The 18,281-nt window shown below is 30.3% G+C and overlaps 1 protein-coding gene across 1 annotated transcript; it reads right to left on the reverse strand.

Annotated features, from left to right (window-relative positions):
- Positions 1-558: 558 nt before the first annotated feature.
- Positions 559-5,234, reverse strand: LOC146923537 (eukaryotic translation initiation factor 2 subunit beta-like). The gene is made up of 10 exons (XM_085708702.1): positions 5,131-5,234; positions 4,241-4,290; positions 3,062-3,173; positions 2,888-2,943; positions 2,723-2,792; positions 2,500-2,588; positions 1,840-1,985; positions 1,367-1,509; positions 1,060-1,145; positions 559-980 (listed from the first exon to the last, which is right to left on the reverse strand). Exons 2-10 carry the CDS (start codon positions 4,283-4,285, stop codon positions 903-905), a joined length of 825 nt encoding a protein of 274 aa, XP_085564828.1. The 5' UTR covers positions 4,286-4,290; positions 5,131-5,234; the 3' UTR covers positions 559-902.
- Positions 5,235-18,281: the final 13,047 nt, after the last annotated feature.

Genomic DNA, 18,281 nt, shown 5'->3' on the forward strand with positions numbered 1-18,281 from the left:
TCTAATCAAACTCTAGATTCTTCTAAACAATTCATTCTTCGGAGTTTATTAACCATTTGAACTCTTTGGTTAAAAAAAATTGTTTGTCGTATCATATCAAAGCATTTCTATTAAATAGTTGAAAGAAAGAAAAAAAAACAAAAAACCGTTTAAGTTGCTTCATTTTCGATCTTACAATTAAAGTTCAAGCTAGGTGGATACCAACAATAATATCAAGCTTTTAAATTGTGATTGGCTTTCATGTTGCCCAACAGTAACACTATGTATATCAATTAAGTGTTTTACATTGATTTCAAAACACACCTCTTTAAAAAGATTCTTCAGATTACGAAAAATGTATCTGGAATTTCATAATTTATATAGAAAATGTAAATTTATTCACATAAATTAAAAAAATTAATTTGGTTAAAACAAGAAAACCATGAACATAACTAGTATTCATGCAGTATTTATTGTAACATATTATCATGCGTATAGATATCTGCAATGCCTACAAATTACTAGCGTCAAAAAACCACATTTTGTGGTAAAATTCATCAATAAAAGAAAGAAATAACATTGATTAATACGTGGCTTCGTTTGTTTTTGCATTGTGCGGGAAATTAAAACGATGTATGATTACAACTATATTCACATGCTCCTTACAAACCATTATAACTCATATTCCAAAATTGTTTACTCAAAAAAAAAAAAAAAAAAAACTCATTCCAAAATTGCAGTTCAATTCATTTTTCATTGAAAGAAAAATATCTGCCCCCTAAAAAGAATAACAATGCTCACCCATTAAAGGCATCCCCATAACGAACTCTTAGAAGTGAAGGGTTACACAAATATGGACTACAATTTGTGAAAAAGGTTTGTTTTGCTAATCAGTTTCAACACAAATAAAAAATAAGGCCAAATCATGCCCCGGCATTCCTTCTGCCAACACGAGCAACAAAACCAGCTTTGATTGGAGCAACTGATCTTCCTGATCCACACTGCAAGCAGTAAACCAGCGTTTTAGAATACTGAATGGTAAAACAATGGAAATGGGTAAAAGTGTAACAGAAGATTCACCTTCTCACACCGGAGAAAGAAGAGACGGTTCTCCTTTGAAAGTAATGTGTCTGGACTCTTGCATCCAATACAAATGACATATTCATCTGAGAAAGAGAATGTGTAACAGTTTAAATCAACATCCAGTACAATAACCTCAGGCTAATATGCTTACAAACTTTTTGTTCTGCTTCGCAAAATTTAAAAGAAAAAATACTGAAAAATATATGAGCAACAAAAGCACAAATAACAACAGAACTTTCATACGTACGAAACTATCCATTTCTGAAATGCAGCAGATTATTAAACGTTAAAAACAAATACTTACTGATATATCGTCGGAGAATTCCTTCAAAGTTCTTTGGTGCAAATCTTCCCTTCACGACCAATCTCTGTTGTCCATCAAGGGAACCACTAGTACCCAGTTCAGCAAGCAAGAAAGCCATAACATGGTCTGGCGGTCGATGCATCCTGAAAGATCGGGTAACAGTACAGCAACAGCACATTAACAAGAGGGGAGTATTGAGGATAAAAAATCAGTTTCTGGTATGTAGAAGAAAAATACTGGGTATTATACAAGCTCAACAAGTGAATAAAGAATAACCAAGGGTGATGAAAATCACTTGACAACATTTTAAAAACATCTCAAATCACAATTGTTATCTTGCAGATGTTAATACATTTGAACATGTATTGTTAAGTTCTAAAGATACACCAGTTTATAATATTATTTATTGGCCTCTAGTGAAAGTTCAAGATGTGTATGTGTATAGTGCCAGATAAAAAAAAATATTAACATACGATTTGCACAGGTCCATAAAATTCACAAACACAGTTTTCTTTGTGCCTTCACGGAGAACTTGGGGAGGCCTCATAACTGTCCTTCGCCGATCTCCAGCCAGATCTGGATTATGTTCACGTAGAATGTTGAACACCCTGCCAAGAAGCTGTACCAAAAATCATTTAGAATCCACAAGGAAAAAAAAAGGGGAGGATTGGAAGCAATTTCCAAGTAAAAACTGAAAAGGGTAGATTGAAAATGCTTTAGGTAATATTTTGAACACAGCTCGTGATCCAAGGGAAGTGAATTGGCTTGATCCAACAAGGATAAAATGTAGAATCCTATATAATCAAATATTCTCTAAGGCCCATGTTGATCATTAATTAACATGCTTCAATTTGAAAAATTGAAACACACGAGTCTAGACGTAAAACATCAGCCCGTCAGAAGGCCCAAAACAGTCAATTAAACTATTCTGGACACATAGACTAAGAGATCCACGAGAACCAGATAATAACTAATTTGAATCATCTTGTTCCAAAAAAACTAATTTGAATCACAGATGAGAGGTAAAATCAGCTCAGAAACACTATGGAATTAGTTGATGAAAGTGTACAAAAATTTGAAATTGACATTGAAAGAAGTAAATTAGATGTACATCAGCATAAAAAATGGCATACCTCCTCATATGTATAATCACGATCACTCCCTTCCCAAGGATAACGAGGCTGCAAAGCAACAGCTTCTTCTTCATCATCTTCAGCATGATCTAAAAGCAATAAATTTCACCATAAGTTTAGCATTCATTAGCCTTCCCTCAAGGCATTACTTGTAGTCAGAACGAAGCACAGTCCACTATCAAACACAAATTATATTCATTTATAATTTTATTTGACTGTTTACCATCCAAATCTTCAACTGCCTCTCCACTAGGACCACTCTCATCAATATCATTTAAGTTACTTATTTCAACCTGCAATCAAATAACAAACTTCCAAGTGTCAAATTGCTACCAATAAATCTAGTCTAGCCAAATAAAAAACTTCAACTCTGGAAAAAGTGTCTTACAGGCTTCTTCTTCTTCTTTTTCAAACCAGAAAATGCACTGTCAGTCCCATCAGAAACTGCAAGTGAATAGCTATTAATAATCAACATTGCCTAACCACCATTTTCAGATAACTTTAAAAACATAAACCATGCCAGGAGATTGCTAATGCTTGTTTGTTATTATAATTTATATACCTGACAGATTTTCTATCTTCTCGGCCAATTTATCCATTGATTCATCATCTGCAGGATCTATAACTGTAACTTTCTTCTTCTTCTTTTTCTTAGTAGGATCAAATGGCGCAATCTGCAATTTAGCAATTCGTGCAGCAGCAGTTAGTACAGTTACTACAAACTGAAGTACCAACCATGGTTATCATATATTAAACTGAAGTACCAACCATGGTTATCATATATTGGTATCTAACAATATATGCAACTCATGACTCGACTCAATAGTAACAATCCAATCAATACAAATCTCTGGTGTGTATCTGTTTTGAACATAAATCTCATCTTGAGTCCTGATTCATATATTAGTATCTTACAATATATGCAAGTCATATCTTACAAACTGAAGTACCAACCTTGGTTATCATATATTAGTATCTTACAATATATGCAAGTCATGTCTCGATTCAATAGTAACAATCCAATCAATACAAAAATTTCTAGTGTGTATCTGTTTTGAACATAAATCTCATCTTGACTCCTGATTCATTGTCATAAATCCCGACTCACTGCAATGCATCCCGATTCATTCTAATGAGTCACTTCCTAAACATAGTGTAGCCAACAACAACTTTTTTTTCAGTTTGTATAGCCAGACACTTTTCTTTTGTCATTTGATTTATGGCTTGAATCTTGAATCATTTTGAGGTTAGTAGATGATACAAGGGCTTATAGTTTTCTATGTCAGTTGTTTTTCCTAATTTCCTTTAAAATGTCATTTTTTTTTATTGGTAATGTAACTTACAATTGATAATAAGATTCAATTCAGGATTCAGAAAATAGGTCTTCCTATTCATAGTTTGAAATAACCATGGTACCAACTAATCAAGGAGATCCATGACCAAGATATCATGCATTATAAATCAAAAATCATCATACCAAATCACCAATTTACAAGAATGAAATACAAAAAAAACCGATTACATCGGGCACAATCAAAGGAAACACAACAGTGAAAGCATTCTTAAAACCAAGGTTGACGCAGATAGCGGAAAACAGCAGATTGTTAAAATTCTGTTACGCATTAGCAACTATTTGACAATATTTTGTATTAAATAGTGTATCACGGAACAATAGCCGATATAGCTATTGTTTAACAACATTGCTGAAAACGATAGATAACTACAGGGAAAATAAACTTACATCTGGAACCTCCTCCTTCAAACCACTTGGTGTTTCATCTGCCATGTTTGCTGCAATACAGGTAACCAAAATTAGTACATAGGAAGAGTTAAAGAAATATGCAGCCATGAAAAGTAAAGATATAGGATGATGCAGTAGAATAGTAAGGAAAGTGTTACAGTTTTTTTTTTTTTTTTTTTAATTTTGAGACTGTTGTAAGCATTCCATTATCAATCTCTAAATAAGATAACCTCTCAAATACGGTTAAAATTTCTCTCTCGTTTCTTCGAATCCCTTCCTCCCCTCCAAACCCCCATAAAACCCTAAAAAAAAAGTTCAACTAAACCATCCTTTATATAAACCCTACTATTTGAATATGAAAAATAATCGAACAGCCAATTACAAATTTTACAACCTAAATTAACATACATTGATAAAAATTAAAGAATGAAGACTCGATTCGGTCACAATTTTATCGCCCAATTCAGTCCGGGTAAAAATAAGCCCCTCTCATCAGGGACAAAATAAATCCCTCACAATTAACATACCCCATCCCAACATTTTCATAGCGCATTGGGGTTTAGAATAAGTAGTAGATTGAATCGCGGCGAGAAAACTGCGAGGAACCGAATTGGGTTTCGCTCTAATTACACTGAAAAATCAACATGTATAACTCCCCAGAAATTAAATCAATTCCAAGTAAAAATATAACAATTATCAGCTAAATTAGTGGGCAAATTATCTTATTATGAATTCAAAATAGCGCATAATCAAAAGCAAACACGGGTAAAAGCTATAAGAAACATATTCCAGAATTGAAAAAGATTAAGAAATAAATATAAAATCAAAGGCTTGGATTTCCAGATATTGAAAAGAAAAAAAAAATCAACAAAAATCGATGCAACACGAACCTTTGAAAGCAGAAGCTGAGAAAACGCGGAGAAAAACTGAGAAAAGAGAGCGAAGAAAATCGAATCTCGTTTCAAACGAAGAGTAGTGTGTGTGTGTGTTTTTTTTTGGAACCGAAACCCTTTCTTTCAGCTTTATAACGGTGTGCGTTTCACGTATTAAATGTCATGGGCTTTTGGGTCATTTCAATCAGTTTCTTGATGACCAAGTATTGGGCTTAGTGCTTTTCTTGAGCCCAAAGATATCCCATAATAACCAAGTTCGGTTCCCACCCTAGTAATTTTATACGAATAATTTGAGTTTGAATTCCAACCTATCAATAGTATATATATAAAGTAAGGTTTTTTATGCCACGTGTCGCTTCCACGTTTATTCTCAATATTTTTATATTTTTTTATATTTTATTTGACATCATATTTGACATAAAAATCTCAGCAAACTTTTGATCTTATCCACTAAGTAATTTATTTAATTTTATATTTAATTCCTAATATTTTGTGTAGCCAAAATATCTCAACAAACTATATATAATACTTTCAACACTATCCATTAAATCTTCCTTTATTTTTTTCTTTCTTTTTTTTATGAAAAGAAGTTTCAATTAGTTTTTTTCATTGAGGAAAAAAAGGCTTCGATTTGTTTTTTTTAACTATAAATTTTTTTCTTTCGTTTTTTTTAGGAAAAGAAGTTTCAATTAGTTTTTTTCATTGAGGAAAAAAAGGCTTCGATTTGTTTTTGTTTTTAACTATAAATAAAGGAGAATTTTTTAATCACGTAAACACATATTTTGAGCAGAAACTGAAACTCAAACCTTCTTTTGATCTTAACTTTTTCTTTCTTCAGGTTTGACAAACACTTATACTATTGTTTCTTTTACTCATGCTTAGATTTTTGTTTTTATATATAATATGAGAGGGAACTAACACCTACGAGTGAGTTTTCCGATTGTTTTTTTTTCTTTCAGGTCCTTGAACTATTGTTGCTGGCATCTATTACAAACACCTACGAGTTTCAGGTCCTTAACTAACACCTATACTATTGTTTCTATTTCAAGTCCTTGAACTAACACCTATACTATTTTTTTTTCTTTTCGTTTCAACAGTAGCGTTTTTATATTATAAATCACCTATACTATTATCACCTATACTATTTTTTCAGGTCCTTTTCGTTTTAATATTGTTAATCAGTAGCATTTTGATTTTAATAATAATATTTCAGGACCTAAAATATTTTTATTTAATTTTATATTTAATTCCTAATATTTTATGTAGCCAAAATGTCTCAACAAACTATATATAATACTTTCAATACTATCCATTAAATATTTCTTTTTTTAGGAAAAGAAGTTTCAATTAGTTACTATCTAATCTTTTAGCACCATATTATTCAATTAGTTTTTTTCATTGAGGAAAAAAAGGTTTCGGTTTTTTTTGTTGTTGTTAACTATAAATAAAGGAGAATTTTTTTAATCACGTAATCACATATTTTGAGCAGAAATTGAAACTCAAACCTTCTTTTGATCTAAGTTTTTTCTTTCTTCAGGTTTGACAAACACCTATACTATTGTTTCTTTTACTTATGCTTAGATTTTTATTTTTATATATAATATAAAAGGGAACTAACACCCACGAGTGAGTTTATTGATTTTTTTTTCCAGGTCCTTGAACTGTTGTTGTTGGCATCCATTACAAACACCTACGAGTTTCAGGTGCTTGAACTAATACTTATACTATTGTTTCTCTTTCACGTCCTTGAACTAACACCTATACTATTTTTTTTCTCTTTTCGATTCAACAGTAACGTTTTAATATTATTAATCACCTATACTATTATCACATATACTATTTTTCAGGTCCTTTTCGTTTCAATATTATTAATCAATAGCGTTTTGATTTTAATAATAATATTTCAGGTCCTAAAATATTATTATTTCACCAGTAGCATTTTAATATTATTAATCACCTATACTATCATTTGTATTCGTCTTTATGTAGCAGAAATATCTCAACAAACTACACATAATACTTTCAACAAAGTTTACATATACGATCTTATTTTATGATTAAAAGACTTCAATTTGTTTATTTGTTTTTAGGAAAAGAAGCTTCAATTAGTTATTACTAATCTTTCAGCACTATGTCATTCAATTAGTTTTTATGTTTGAGGAAAAAAAGGTTCGATTAGTTTTTTTTTTATAAAAAAAAGATTCGATTAGTTATTATGTTATCTTTTAACAGCATATTCTAATGCAAATGTTAACTATAAGTAAATAAATTTTTGTTAATCACATATTTACATATTTTGAGCACAAGCAGAAACCCCAAACCTTCTTTTCAACTAACATTTTTCCTTCTTCAGGTTTGCGAAACATCAATTTTATTATTTCTCATACATATACTTTGATATATATATATATATATATATATATTTCAATATATTTTTCTCTCTCATACGCATGGGCCACGAAACAAACTCATGACCACATGTTTAAGGAGACCCAAAACTCTTACCACTTGGACTAATTCATTATTGATTTTGTTACACTTTTTATTCTTACATTGGACATTCATCTCATCATTTATGTTTATTTTTATGATATTATTATAATTATAAATTTAAATAAATTCAATCTAATATACTAACACGTGTATTCGTGCACACAAACAAATAAAACTTATTTAATATCTAACCCAGGCAACGCCGGGTCTCTAAACTAGTATTACAATATAATAACCATGAGTGTCATGTAAGCTCAGTCGATAGTTGTAAAGAGAGATCTGATTGCAGGGATGTGTGTTCGAGCCTGCGAGGTTGCGACTTCCAACCTATTTACACATTGAAAAATGCTATAGATAGCGAAAAGATTCTCGCGAGTACATAGCGAACCGCATTACACAAGTGATTTTTTTTTTCTCCTTACATCTATTTCCCTATCCTCCCTTGAATTCCGCTCAACCCTTATTTGTAATTGGCTGCTTTATTGTTCGGGATGTTCTCGTGTTGAATTTCTTCGCTAGATTTAGCACTCCTCTTACACATTAGTAATCTGAGATTCTGGTTGTCGTTGGACAATGTTGCACATTGTACTTAGAAAGGAGAGTGATGGTGCAATAGAGTTAAGACTTAAATTCGAGCATGTTCAAGATTAAAAAAAATAGGTGTAATTTAACAAAAAAAAAAAAAAAAGAATCCCAGGTTGCTCATTGAATGATGTATTGGATAAATTGCTTACAATTCCTCAAAGTAAAATCTAGGTCTCGTCTTTTAAAAAAGGTGGGTGTTGCAAGTGTAAATTCTTACTACAGTGGATTCGATCCCGGATGAACCATGCTTAATTTGATAGTATTAGATTAGATAGCCTTGGATGTGATTTTCAAACTGTTAGACCTTGGATAATTGTCTCTTTGTAATGGAGTGAGTTGGCCAATAGACCAGCCTTCAATAGAATTGTTTTATAAAGAAGAATCCATTTCATTATTATAACTGTTTTCAAACAATTCATCCTCACTTTACTGATCAACTTGGAATTGAATCTTTTAAAATTTGAAACATAAAGCATAAAATTTTAATAGTTGATTGAAAGAAACAACATTAATAAATCACATTATGTACAAAATTATTGAAAAGAAATACTACTATTTATTTATACTTGAAAAGTGATTACGTGGGGAACAGTTATACAAACAGTATGATTAGTTTGCGTTCTAACTTTAATAATGTATGCATAATAATGAGATATTTCAAATATGGAAAAAGATTCATAAACACCCTTCTCCATACCACTCTTTAGGAAATCAAATCATCCAAATCTATTTTCAATAGTAATGTCATAGATCTTACTCCCTCCGGTCCTATTTACAAGAGAAAGTTGACTTTTTAGATACATTGAATAATGTATGTATTTAGTCAAGAACCTAAACCAAATACATAAATTATTTAATGTATCTAAAAAGTAAATTGTTTCTTGTAAATAGGACCGGAGGGAGTACTAATTACTATCCTTGTAGTTGGAAAATTTGGTCTCGACGGATACTGGCAAAAAGTTTAGAATGATAGACTGCATTTAATTTGTGCAACTTGTAATTATCATCATGGAAACTCATTGTCAATTTGAGAGAGTGATTTTTTTTTTTGGAATAAACTTGCATTACAATCCATTCATATTGTCGAAACTCGTGGCCATGTTGGCGGTCTTATGATTCTATGTATATTGGTTGTTCTACTCAAACTGTTCATCAAGTCTCTAGCCCGTATGCTTTCCTGCGATCGAGAGTCCCACACCATACCGTTCTTTCCACTGCCATTTCCGGGTAACCTTCCCGGCGCTGAGAGCGACTCGACCAGTTCACTTTGAATATATCAAAGTCAATGAAATCAAATTTACAACACCATCAATGAAGATAAATTGGGCACAACCTCAACCATTAACAACACCCAGACACAGTAGAGGGTGTGTTCTCCATTGGTGAAGATCAAAAGCAAATTCTCGCACCTTTGATTTGATGCATGACCATGATAAAAAAAATTGTCATGCCAATTTGATGTTGAATATTGTCATATTTTGAAGACTTGTAGCCTGTATAATAATACATGAATTCTATTAATTTTAGTTATTAAATATAGACTATAAAGATTAAGTCTAAGATACACTCACAAAGCCTTGGGTAAAAAAAAAAAGTGTCATAGACTTGAAATAGTTTCAGGGCAATATAATTCATAATATGTATTACTGATAATGCCTACTAAGAATCATTGAAGGATCCTTGAGGAAATGTGTTTCAGTTCTCTTGTATGAATACCATGCAAGATTTTTTAATCAAGACAGAATTATAAACATGGAAACCAAAAATGAATTCAAATTCTAATGCCTGTTGATGAGAAATCTCATGCTAAATTGCATGATTTTGCATTCAAATGTCTAGTACCAGGGTTAACACTCAACATACCTCAATAAGATATAGGGTTAAATACCACAAACCAACCCAAAGGGGTTCTCTCCATCAGAGCTGGATCCTAGGGGGTGCAAGCAGCGCTATAGCACCGAGCCTCCCCAGGGTATTGGGCCTCCAAAAAAAATTTATAGCACAGTACCCCCCACTAAAAAAGAAAATACTCTTTCTCTAATACATACCAACGCGCGTTCCATTCATCTCACCATCAGTGTTTCGTTTTTCTTTTACTTCCTTTCATGGAATTGGCTGATTTTTGTTGAATGTCAAAATTGCTAAATGCTGGAATAGAGATTGATAGAGATTAATTTTATGAGTTCTTCAAATAGAGATTAATTTTATGAGTTTTTCAAATTGCTAAATTGGCTGATTTATGGTTTAATTTTATGAGGCTGACAAGTTCAATTAGAGATTAACGTTTTCCCCTTTCCAAAACAACACTGACATTGTTCTTTTAAAAAAAAAATACATCTTTATTTTATTATGGGTCTCATTTCAATTCCAGCACCGAGCCTCCATATTCGTAGGAACGGCCCTGCTCTCCATATTGAATATTGTTTATTGCCTTTTCATATTGAGAAAAAAATCTCAGTCATATATATTATGAAAAAGAAAATATCTCAATGATTAAAAAATTGACAAAATCTCAATCATTAAAATTGTTGTTCCCATATTGCCGCGTTGAAATTCAAAATATAATTTAGGAACCGAGTTTAAAGAGCGTGAATGAAAATATAAACAAATGTGCCGTCCAGACTACAAGGACATATACATATAATGTTGTTTTTAGAACGTGCATATCCACACCAACCAAAGCAAATATGCCGTGATTTCGAGAAGCTAATGATTGGAGCTTATACGGTATGGTAACCAGTTTTGCCGTGATTTCAAATAAAACGTGGATCACTAATATGTGTTTTATCGTTAAGACATTTTCGTAGAAAAAAAAAAAAAGAATAAACATGATTAGAATTTTTCACAGTCACTCATTTTGATTTCCATTATAAACAACAACAACAACAATAACAACAAAAATATGTCACGTTAACTGAAAATGGAAGTTAATTTATTTAAGTTTTTGCTTGTGTCATAAAGGAAACTGAAATCAATGAAATTGTTTTAGGAACAATATCATTAGATATAGTAACAAAATCGGTTGACATTTACATATATTTTACATCACCAATTCTATTTTATCTCTATTATATATATTTGCACTATTTTTTTTTTAAAGTACACTTGGCATCCTATTAGTGAAAAGGTTCATTTAATGATTTTTCTCATGTACACACAAGGTATGATGGAGTTTATAATAGGAAAAAAACAAACAAAATTGGAATCCAAGTATGGTAACCGAAAATGTTGTGCAAAAAGTCAGAATTTTAAATTGTTGTTTAATTCACCAATGTTTTCTTTTATGTACACAATAAATATGAAAAAGTTTATAATAGAAACAACAATCATAATTTGATGAATTATCCTAAAATGTTATCTCTATTTTATAAGAGTATTTAATGCACATGATTTCAATCAAAAGTTAATTCTATTTGAAAAAAGAGGATTATTGTTAATTCCTTAACAGAATTTTATAGGAGTTTGTTATGCATATAGTATCAATTTTTTCGTATTTCCTTAATTTTTTCCTATTACGGAAATAATGAAGGATTATTGTTATTTCCTGCGGATTTCCTAATTTGATGATGTTAATGGGCATGAATATTTCACTAGAACATTTCCCGTGCAAGAAGATTATGGAAGATTAAGGATTAAAATATTTTTGCCTTTTGTGTAGCTGTTTTTAAATCAATAGAACTGATATAATCCTTATTCTCTATACTATTTTATGCATATAGTGCTTTTTTCTCTAAAAAAAAAAACCTCTGTCACAAAATAGAATTATTAAAATTAATTCATTTCATTTGTAAATATTCGTCCAATATTACATTGACATGTGTCAATGTCATTCTTTTAAACCAATCATTGCAACTATTTGATCTTATTTTTTATTTTCACATTGCTTCCATTAATATTTTGTTTGTGCAATTAGCCTATTTATACCAATGTTTTCTTCTGTTAAATCATCTGTCTACTTCTCTTCCCTCTCAACCTAGAAAAAAAGGTAAATTCAAATGGCTCCAAGATCAGATATAATATATGAGATCAGTCCGGTGAAGGAATCTTGGACCATAGTTGTACGAATTGTCCGTGCTTGGTTTGTTCGTGATGTCAATCGGGATGCTCATCCGTTTTCTCTCGACATGGTTCTCATGGATGCATCTGTGAGCATATTACGTTGCTTTTTTTATTATTAATGTTTTGTTTTGTTTTGTTTTGTGTTGTGTTATTGATTATATATTGATTGTTTTATTCCTTGCGTTTTCAGGGAAACAAGATTCACGCCACTGTACGAAGAACTCTGATCTACAAATTTGAGAAGGACCTGCAAGAGGGAAAAGGTCTACTCTATGAGTGGTTTTGGTGTGGCTGCAAATCTTGGATCTTGATTATTCAATGATTTTTCTCTCTCTTTATACCGACACTTTGTTTTTCATTATTTTCATGTGTCTCTTCCCCCCATAATTTTTTTTTTTGTAAAAACAAGTATTTTATGTGTTTTAAAAGCATATTAGTTTAATCACTTGGTTGTAGACTATGAGGTTGAATTTATTTTTTATTTGTATCTAATTGTTTATTGCTAATGCTACTTTCTCAGGGTTCCATTGGAGAGCATGTGTCTACGTTCTACAACTTCAAGATGTTCAGCATCAACAATATAATTTTTAGTCAAGGCAATGTTTTGTATTTGATATAGAATCAAGATGTTAGAGTTTAGATACGTTAGGTTAATTTTTAATGAATTGTTATGTCGAAAAGCTAATCTCAATAAATTGATTTAGCCTTTATCTATATTTATTTTATGAATATTTGTCTTGCACAATGGGTATATTACACATTAAATCTTATTTGATGAATCTTAATTGATGCTTTTAAGCACATCTTCGGACATGTTAAACGTCACCGTAAAAGTTGCATACAATTGGTTCACATCATCTAAGTTGGACAAACCATTTCTAATAAGAAGACATCTTAACATCATCATGTTTTACAATGACTGTTTTTCACTTATCATAATTTCTTCAATATAATGAATGTATCAAAATCTTCAATCAGCCATTGAGCATTAATCATGGTTTCTATTTTATTTCTTTTGACCGGATAAAACACAATCCTTTAAGTGTCATTTTATCTTATTTATTTGACAATCAATATATGACTTTTTCTACTTTAATTTGTCAATGAGATAGTTACTATTAAATAAATATATACCGTTTATTATAAATAGCTTCCATTTGTAAGCAATTTCATGCACCATTTCAATCAAAAATTGTATTTTTTAAATCTTTTGTATCAATGTCATGTCTTTTTTTTTTGTCTTTCTAAATTTCACGTATTTGGTATTTTTAACAAGGCAAAATGAATTATGCTAACACGAAAGTTTCAAGTATTTGTATAATTAACATAATTCTCAAATATTAGTTTTTTTTCTTTTTATTAAGGATAATAATGACAAAGAAACTTAAAAGTAATTATTGTCATTTAAATTAAAATGATTTTATAAAGGTTAAAATGTGTCATGTAATTATTTAGAATGAAAAGGCCTTGATCGATGGATCAGACGGATAAAGAAAAAAATGATAGTGTTAGTTTTAACCCCTAATTAAAGGAAACAACTAAACCAAAAAAATATGGAAACAAACAAATATTGAAGTATATTATAACAAATAAATCAAAGACATTTAAAATTCCAATAGTTCATGTTTCTATCCGTATAAAAAAAAGTGAATTATTTGAATCTATTAACCTTTTCTATTAATGTTTTATATTCAATTCTTTTAAGAGAATATTTAATTTACAAAAAAGTTTTTGACAAATTTGTTGTTTAACCTTTTCTTTTATATTAGACTTTGTTGTTTAATAGGTCAAAAAAAATATAAAACGTTCTTTAAATAAGATCCTTAATTGTAACCCTTAATTAAACGAAATAAAAAATATTAAATTATATTGCAAAAAAAAATGATGTGCTGTCGAAATTTAAATAATTGAGGTTACTTAGAAAAAACCTATTGAATATTTTATTTTTTTAATAAACTAAAAAAAAATTAAGTTTTTTATTATTGTTTCACATCCATTCTTTAAAAAGGAATATTTCATGTACTTAAAAAAATTATCGCTAAATTTTCAAAAAAAAAATTATTAAATTTCGAATACTTCAATTTGAATAATTTAATATTTTTCTTTTTTTTTTTGTGATTTTTTTCAGTTATTAAGTATAATCATGATAAAATAAATTAAGAGTCATTAATGTGACCATTTAAATTAAAATGATTCTATTAAATGTCTCATTTATTGGGTCAGATGAAAAAAATGTTATTTAAATGATACCATTATATTTTTTTTGGTGGTGGTCGGGGTTCGAACCCCAGACCTTACATATTTTATGCATTGTTCATACCAACTGAGCTAAGCTCACGAGGACAAATGATACCATTTTATGATATCATGTTTTGAATCACTATTTTTGCTATTAATACTAATAATAGCATTCCTAATCAAGGTTAACTCGGCTAATAACAAGTTGATTCAACCTCAAGGGCGTGGATTCAATCCCCACTATTAGCGTGAGGATCTCTTTGATCGGGAGTAACTTTGTAAGTGCTCATTGAGTCATGAGACATATCTTGATCTTGATGTATCCTCCAGAGCCTAACTCACCTAAATTTTTTATAATAAAAAAACAATTTTTTTTTTAAATTGTAGATTATGATAGTAGTCTTTGAAATGCCTCAATTTACTTTATGAAAAATTAATGATGTGTTTGTTTCAAGGCAAAAAATTACATTCCTTGAAACGACATTCCTACCCATTTGTTTGGTAAAAATTTAGATTTCCTGGAATATTTTATAAATTAATTAATTAAAAAAATAAAAATGGAAATAAATGCTAATGGTAGTGAGAATTTATGGCAAGTTGAGTTTTATTACCATGGGAATTTTATATTCACATCCTTCAAGCATGAGAATAACAATAGAAGAAAACATGTAAATAACATTCCTCATAATATAATATTCAAGGGAACAAATTTTCAAAACTTGAAACAAACATGGGAATGTTGCATATTTCTAATCTCATGTTCCTAGGAATCATATTATAAACCTTGAAATAAACACACCCTAAGGCCTAAAGTCTCTTTGACATATTCTAAAGGAACTTTTTTATGAAAAGAAATGATAATAACAATCAAAATTTAAAAGGAGAATTGAATGATATCCAAAATTAAATTTTAGCAACAACTCAGTGATTTGTAAATTTCAATTTTACAAATTTTCAACAATTTATTTTATAAAATTTATTTTGGGGTCCCTCACAAAAGTGAAGAGAGATAGGGTGCTTCTATAGCCACCCTTCTTTGCAAGCACCTTATTTATTTGCTTCAAAATGGGGGTGTTTATTTATTATGGTGCTAAATAGGTGAAACACTCACCATTGTGGATAGTCTTAGAGACAAAAGAGCACTTATAAATATATTTATGTTTACTTTTCTCAAAGGATACAAGCTGAGTTCGAAACTCAAAATCTCGAAATTCAAAGTTTGTCCTTCTACTACTAGATTAAACTCTTAAGTTGGAAAACCGCATTGAACAACAAAATGAATTTTTATTTCAAATTAATAATGACAAATGAAATATCCCTTATACCCAAACCATCTACCATCTTGATTTTTTACTAAAAGAGTTTGTTGGTTTAATTGTTCATGCTAATTGGGATTTCTCGGTCAAACATATTGTCCAAAAGTTGTTGGTAATTTTATGGATTTTTTTAAAGGAGTTGAAAAAATGACACCACAAAATAAACCAAAACCTTAAGTCATCAGGTATATTGGTTATCTAACTTATACGTAACATCTACTTTAGCATCCAATATAAAACTTTAACTCACACTTGACACGTTGACATCTCTCCTTTAAGTTTGAGACTCTTTGTGACTGGGATATAGAGACATAATAAAATAAAGTTAGACGGATGCACACCATGCTAAAAAGGCGGGTTGATGGTGGCTTTATACAAAGAGTTTTTATCCCTTTCTTTCATGATAAATATAATGAATTAAGAAAATGAAATCCAAAATAGAAGAAAACATTTCATCATAACGTTAGGACTTTCGCGGGAGCGTAAACTGGGTTGGATAAACACATTAGACTAAGAGCAACTACTCAAATGATATTAACATCACATCTTCATCCAAATCCTAAAGGCATTGGATTTATGGGTCATCTCACTTATATGTTTGTCACTATATTCTCTTGCAACCAATCTAAAACTTTAACTCATATAAGACATGTTAACATCTCTCTCTTTAAGTGTGAGACTCTCCACATCTGTGATTTGGTAACAAAGCCAAATAAAATTAGATGAAGACATATCATGGTAAAAATGGTGAGTTGGTGGTGATTTAATGGAGGGAGTTTTATGTTCCTTTCTTTCATGAGAAGCTACGAAATAAATTAGAAAAGGAAAGAAAATAAAAAAATAATTTGAACATGAGAGAAATGATAAGGAAAAAAAGGAGTGTGTGCTTTTATGGAGCGTATAAGGAATAGAGTGAATTGTCGATAATTTTACTGGTTCGATTCAGGAGTTGGACATTTTTTAGTAAATATTTAACCAACACACATATTTAACCAACATTCAGGAGTTGGTTCTAATAAGTATTTATTTTTATCAAATTAACAAAACACATATGCGTTTTCTTCCGTTGTCAAATTTTACCAAAGAATAAAAGTGAAGGAGTTTGAAGTAGTTGAGGTTGAATAACAAAAAAAAAATATATAGCATGAAAGAGAATGACATCCAATAACTAAAGTTTAAGATAAATAAATAAACAATTGACAACTGAAAACTAGCAAAATAAATTATCAAAATGTTAGGATTTTTGGGTGAGTCTTCACCGGGTTGGATGATTGTATTACGTCAGTAACAACCATACAAGTGAGATTGACACCACATCTTTACATAAAACCTTAAGACATTTATGTATTTCGGTCATCTCATTTATATGTTGTTCAAAATCTACTCTCCCATCCAATGTATAACGTTAACTCAAATTTGACACAATAACATATCTTAATCAATAATGTAACTATATGCGTCCATAATTATGTAATGTAGTCAAATAAGGTCAAAATTAGGTACAACATGTTCAAAAAGATTGATTGGTGGTGATTTCATGAAGGGATGTTTATATTCCTTTCATCCATGAGAATAGAGAAAGGAAACTAGATACAAAAATAAAATAAATATGAAGAAGTAAAAAATTGAACATGGGAGAAACATTAAGGTGAAAAATATATAGTGTGTGTTTTGTTCATGAGATTATAAAAAATAATTGAATTATCAGTAATTATGTGGTTTTGTTGAAAGAGTTGAAGATTTTTGGGTAATTATTACAAAAAAAAATAGACTTAATTAAAAAAACGTTGTACCATTTTAAAATTTCTAATAAACATCTATTTTGTAAATTCATCATGACACATGTACATTTTCCATTGTCACACCCCATCATAGATCATATGCAAATGAATTTGAAAAAATAGAGTTTGAATACAAAAATAGAATGAAAGTGAATGACATCCAAAAACAAAGTTTTACGGTAAAAATGATTAATTAAGTAAATGTTTCCCATAAATATTAAGATTTTTTTTTCAGTCCCTTGATTTTTTTTTTGTATATCCGAATTTTTTGTTAAACATGAAGATCTTGGATTTTTTCCAAGAGTGAGGGATACTTTCTCCCACACTGGACGTAGTTGAGCACGTAAACAAATTCCTTCTTTCATTGGTTTCAGGAGACGAAAAGGAATATATCAGTTCTGATTCGGTTTGCAAATCAGATGAGAATAATGAGGTACAAAGCGTCAAGTTGTGGATTTGATAAAGAGAGCGACAAAGCTGCTATGTTCAAAATTAATAATATGGGATGAGGCACCGATAATACATCATTATTGTTTTGAGGCATTTGACCAAACCATGCGCGATATAATGTCTTATGATGGTCGATATAACCATTTGGGGGTGTTTCTGTGGTTTTGGGCGGTGATTTCAGACATATTTTGCCAGTGATAAGAAAAGGATGTAGACAAGATATACT

The sequence above is a fragment of the Medicago sativa genome, chromosome 5 (genome assembly GCF_051527215.1).
Source record: "Medicago sativa cultivar Bolivia chromosome 5, Bolivia_mono, whole genome shotgun sequence".
In the NCBI taxonomy this organism is placed as follows: Eukaryota; Viridiplantae; Streptophyta; class Magnoliopsida; order Fabales; family Fabaceae; genus Medicago; species Medicago sativa.

Bases quoted from the DNA above. Each gene is read 5' to 3' on its own strand.
- LOC146923537 (XM_085708702.1), bottom strand. From the start codon at position 4,285: ATGGCAGATGAAACACCAAGTGGTTTGAAGGAGGAGGTTCCAGAT. The intron at 2,944-3,061 runs GTATATAAATTA...ATTCACTTGCAG, and splicing joins GAAGATAGAAAATCTGTCAG to TTTCTGATGGGACTGACAGT. The intron at 1,510-1,839 runs GTATGTTAATAT...CCGATCTTTCAG, and splicing joins TTTATGGACCTGTGCAAATC to GATGCATCGACCGCCAGACC.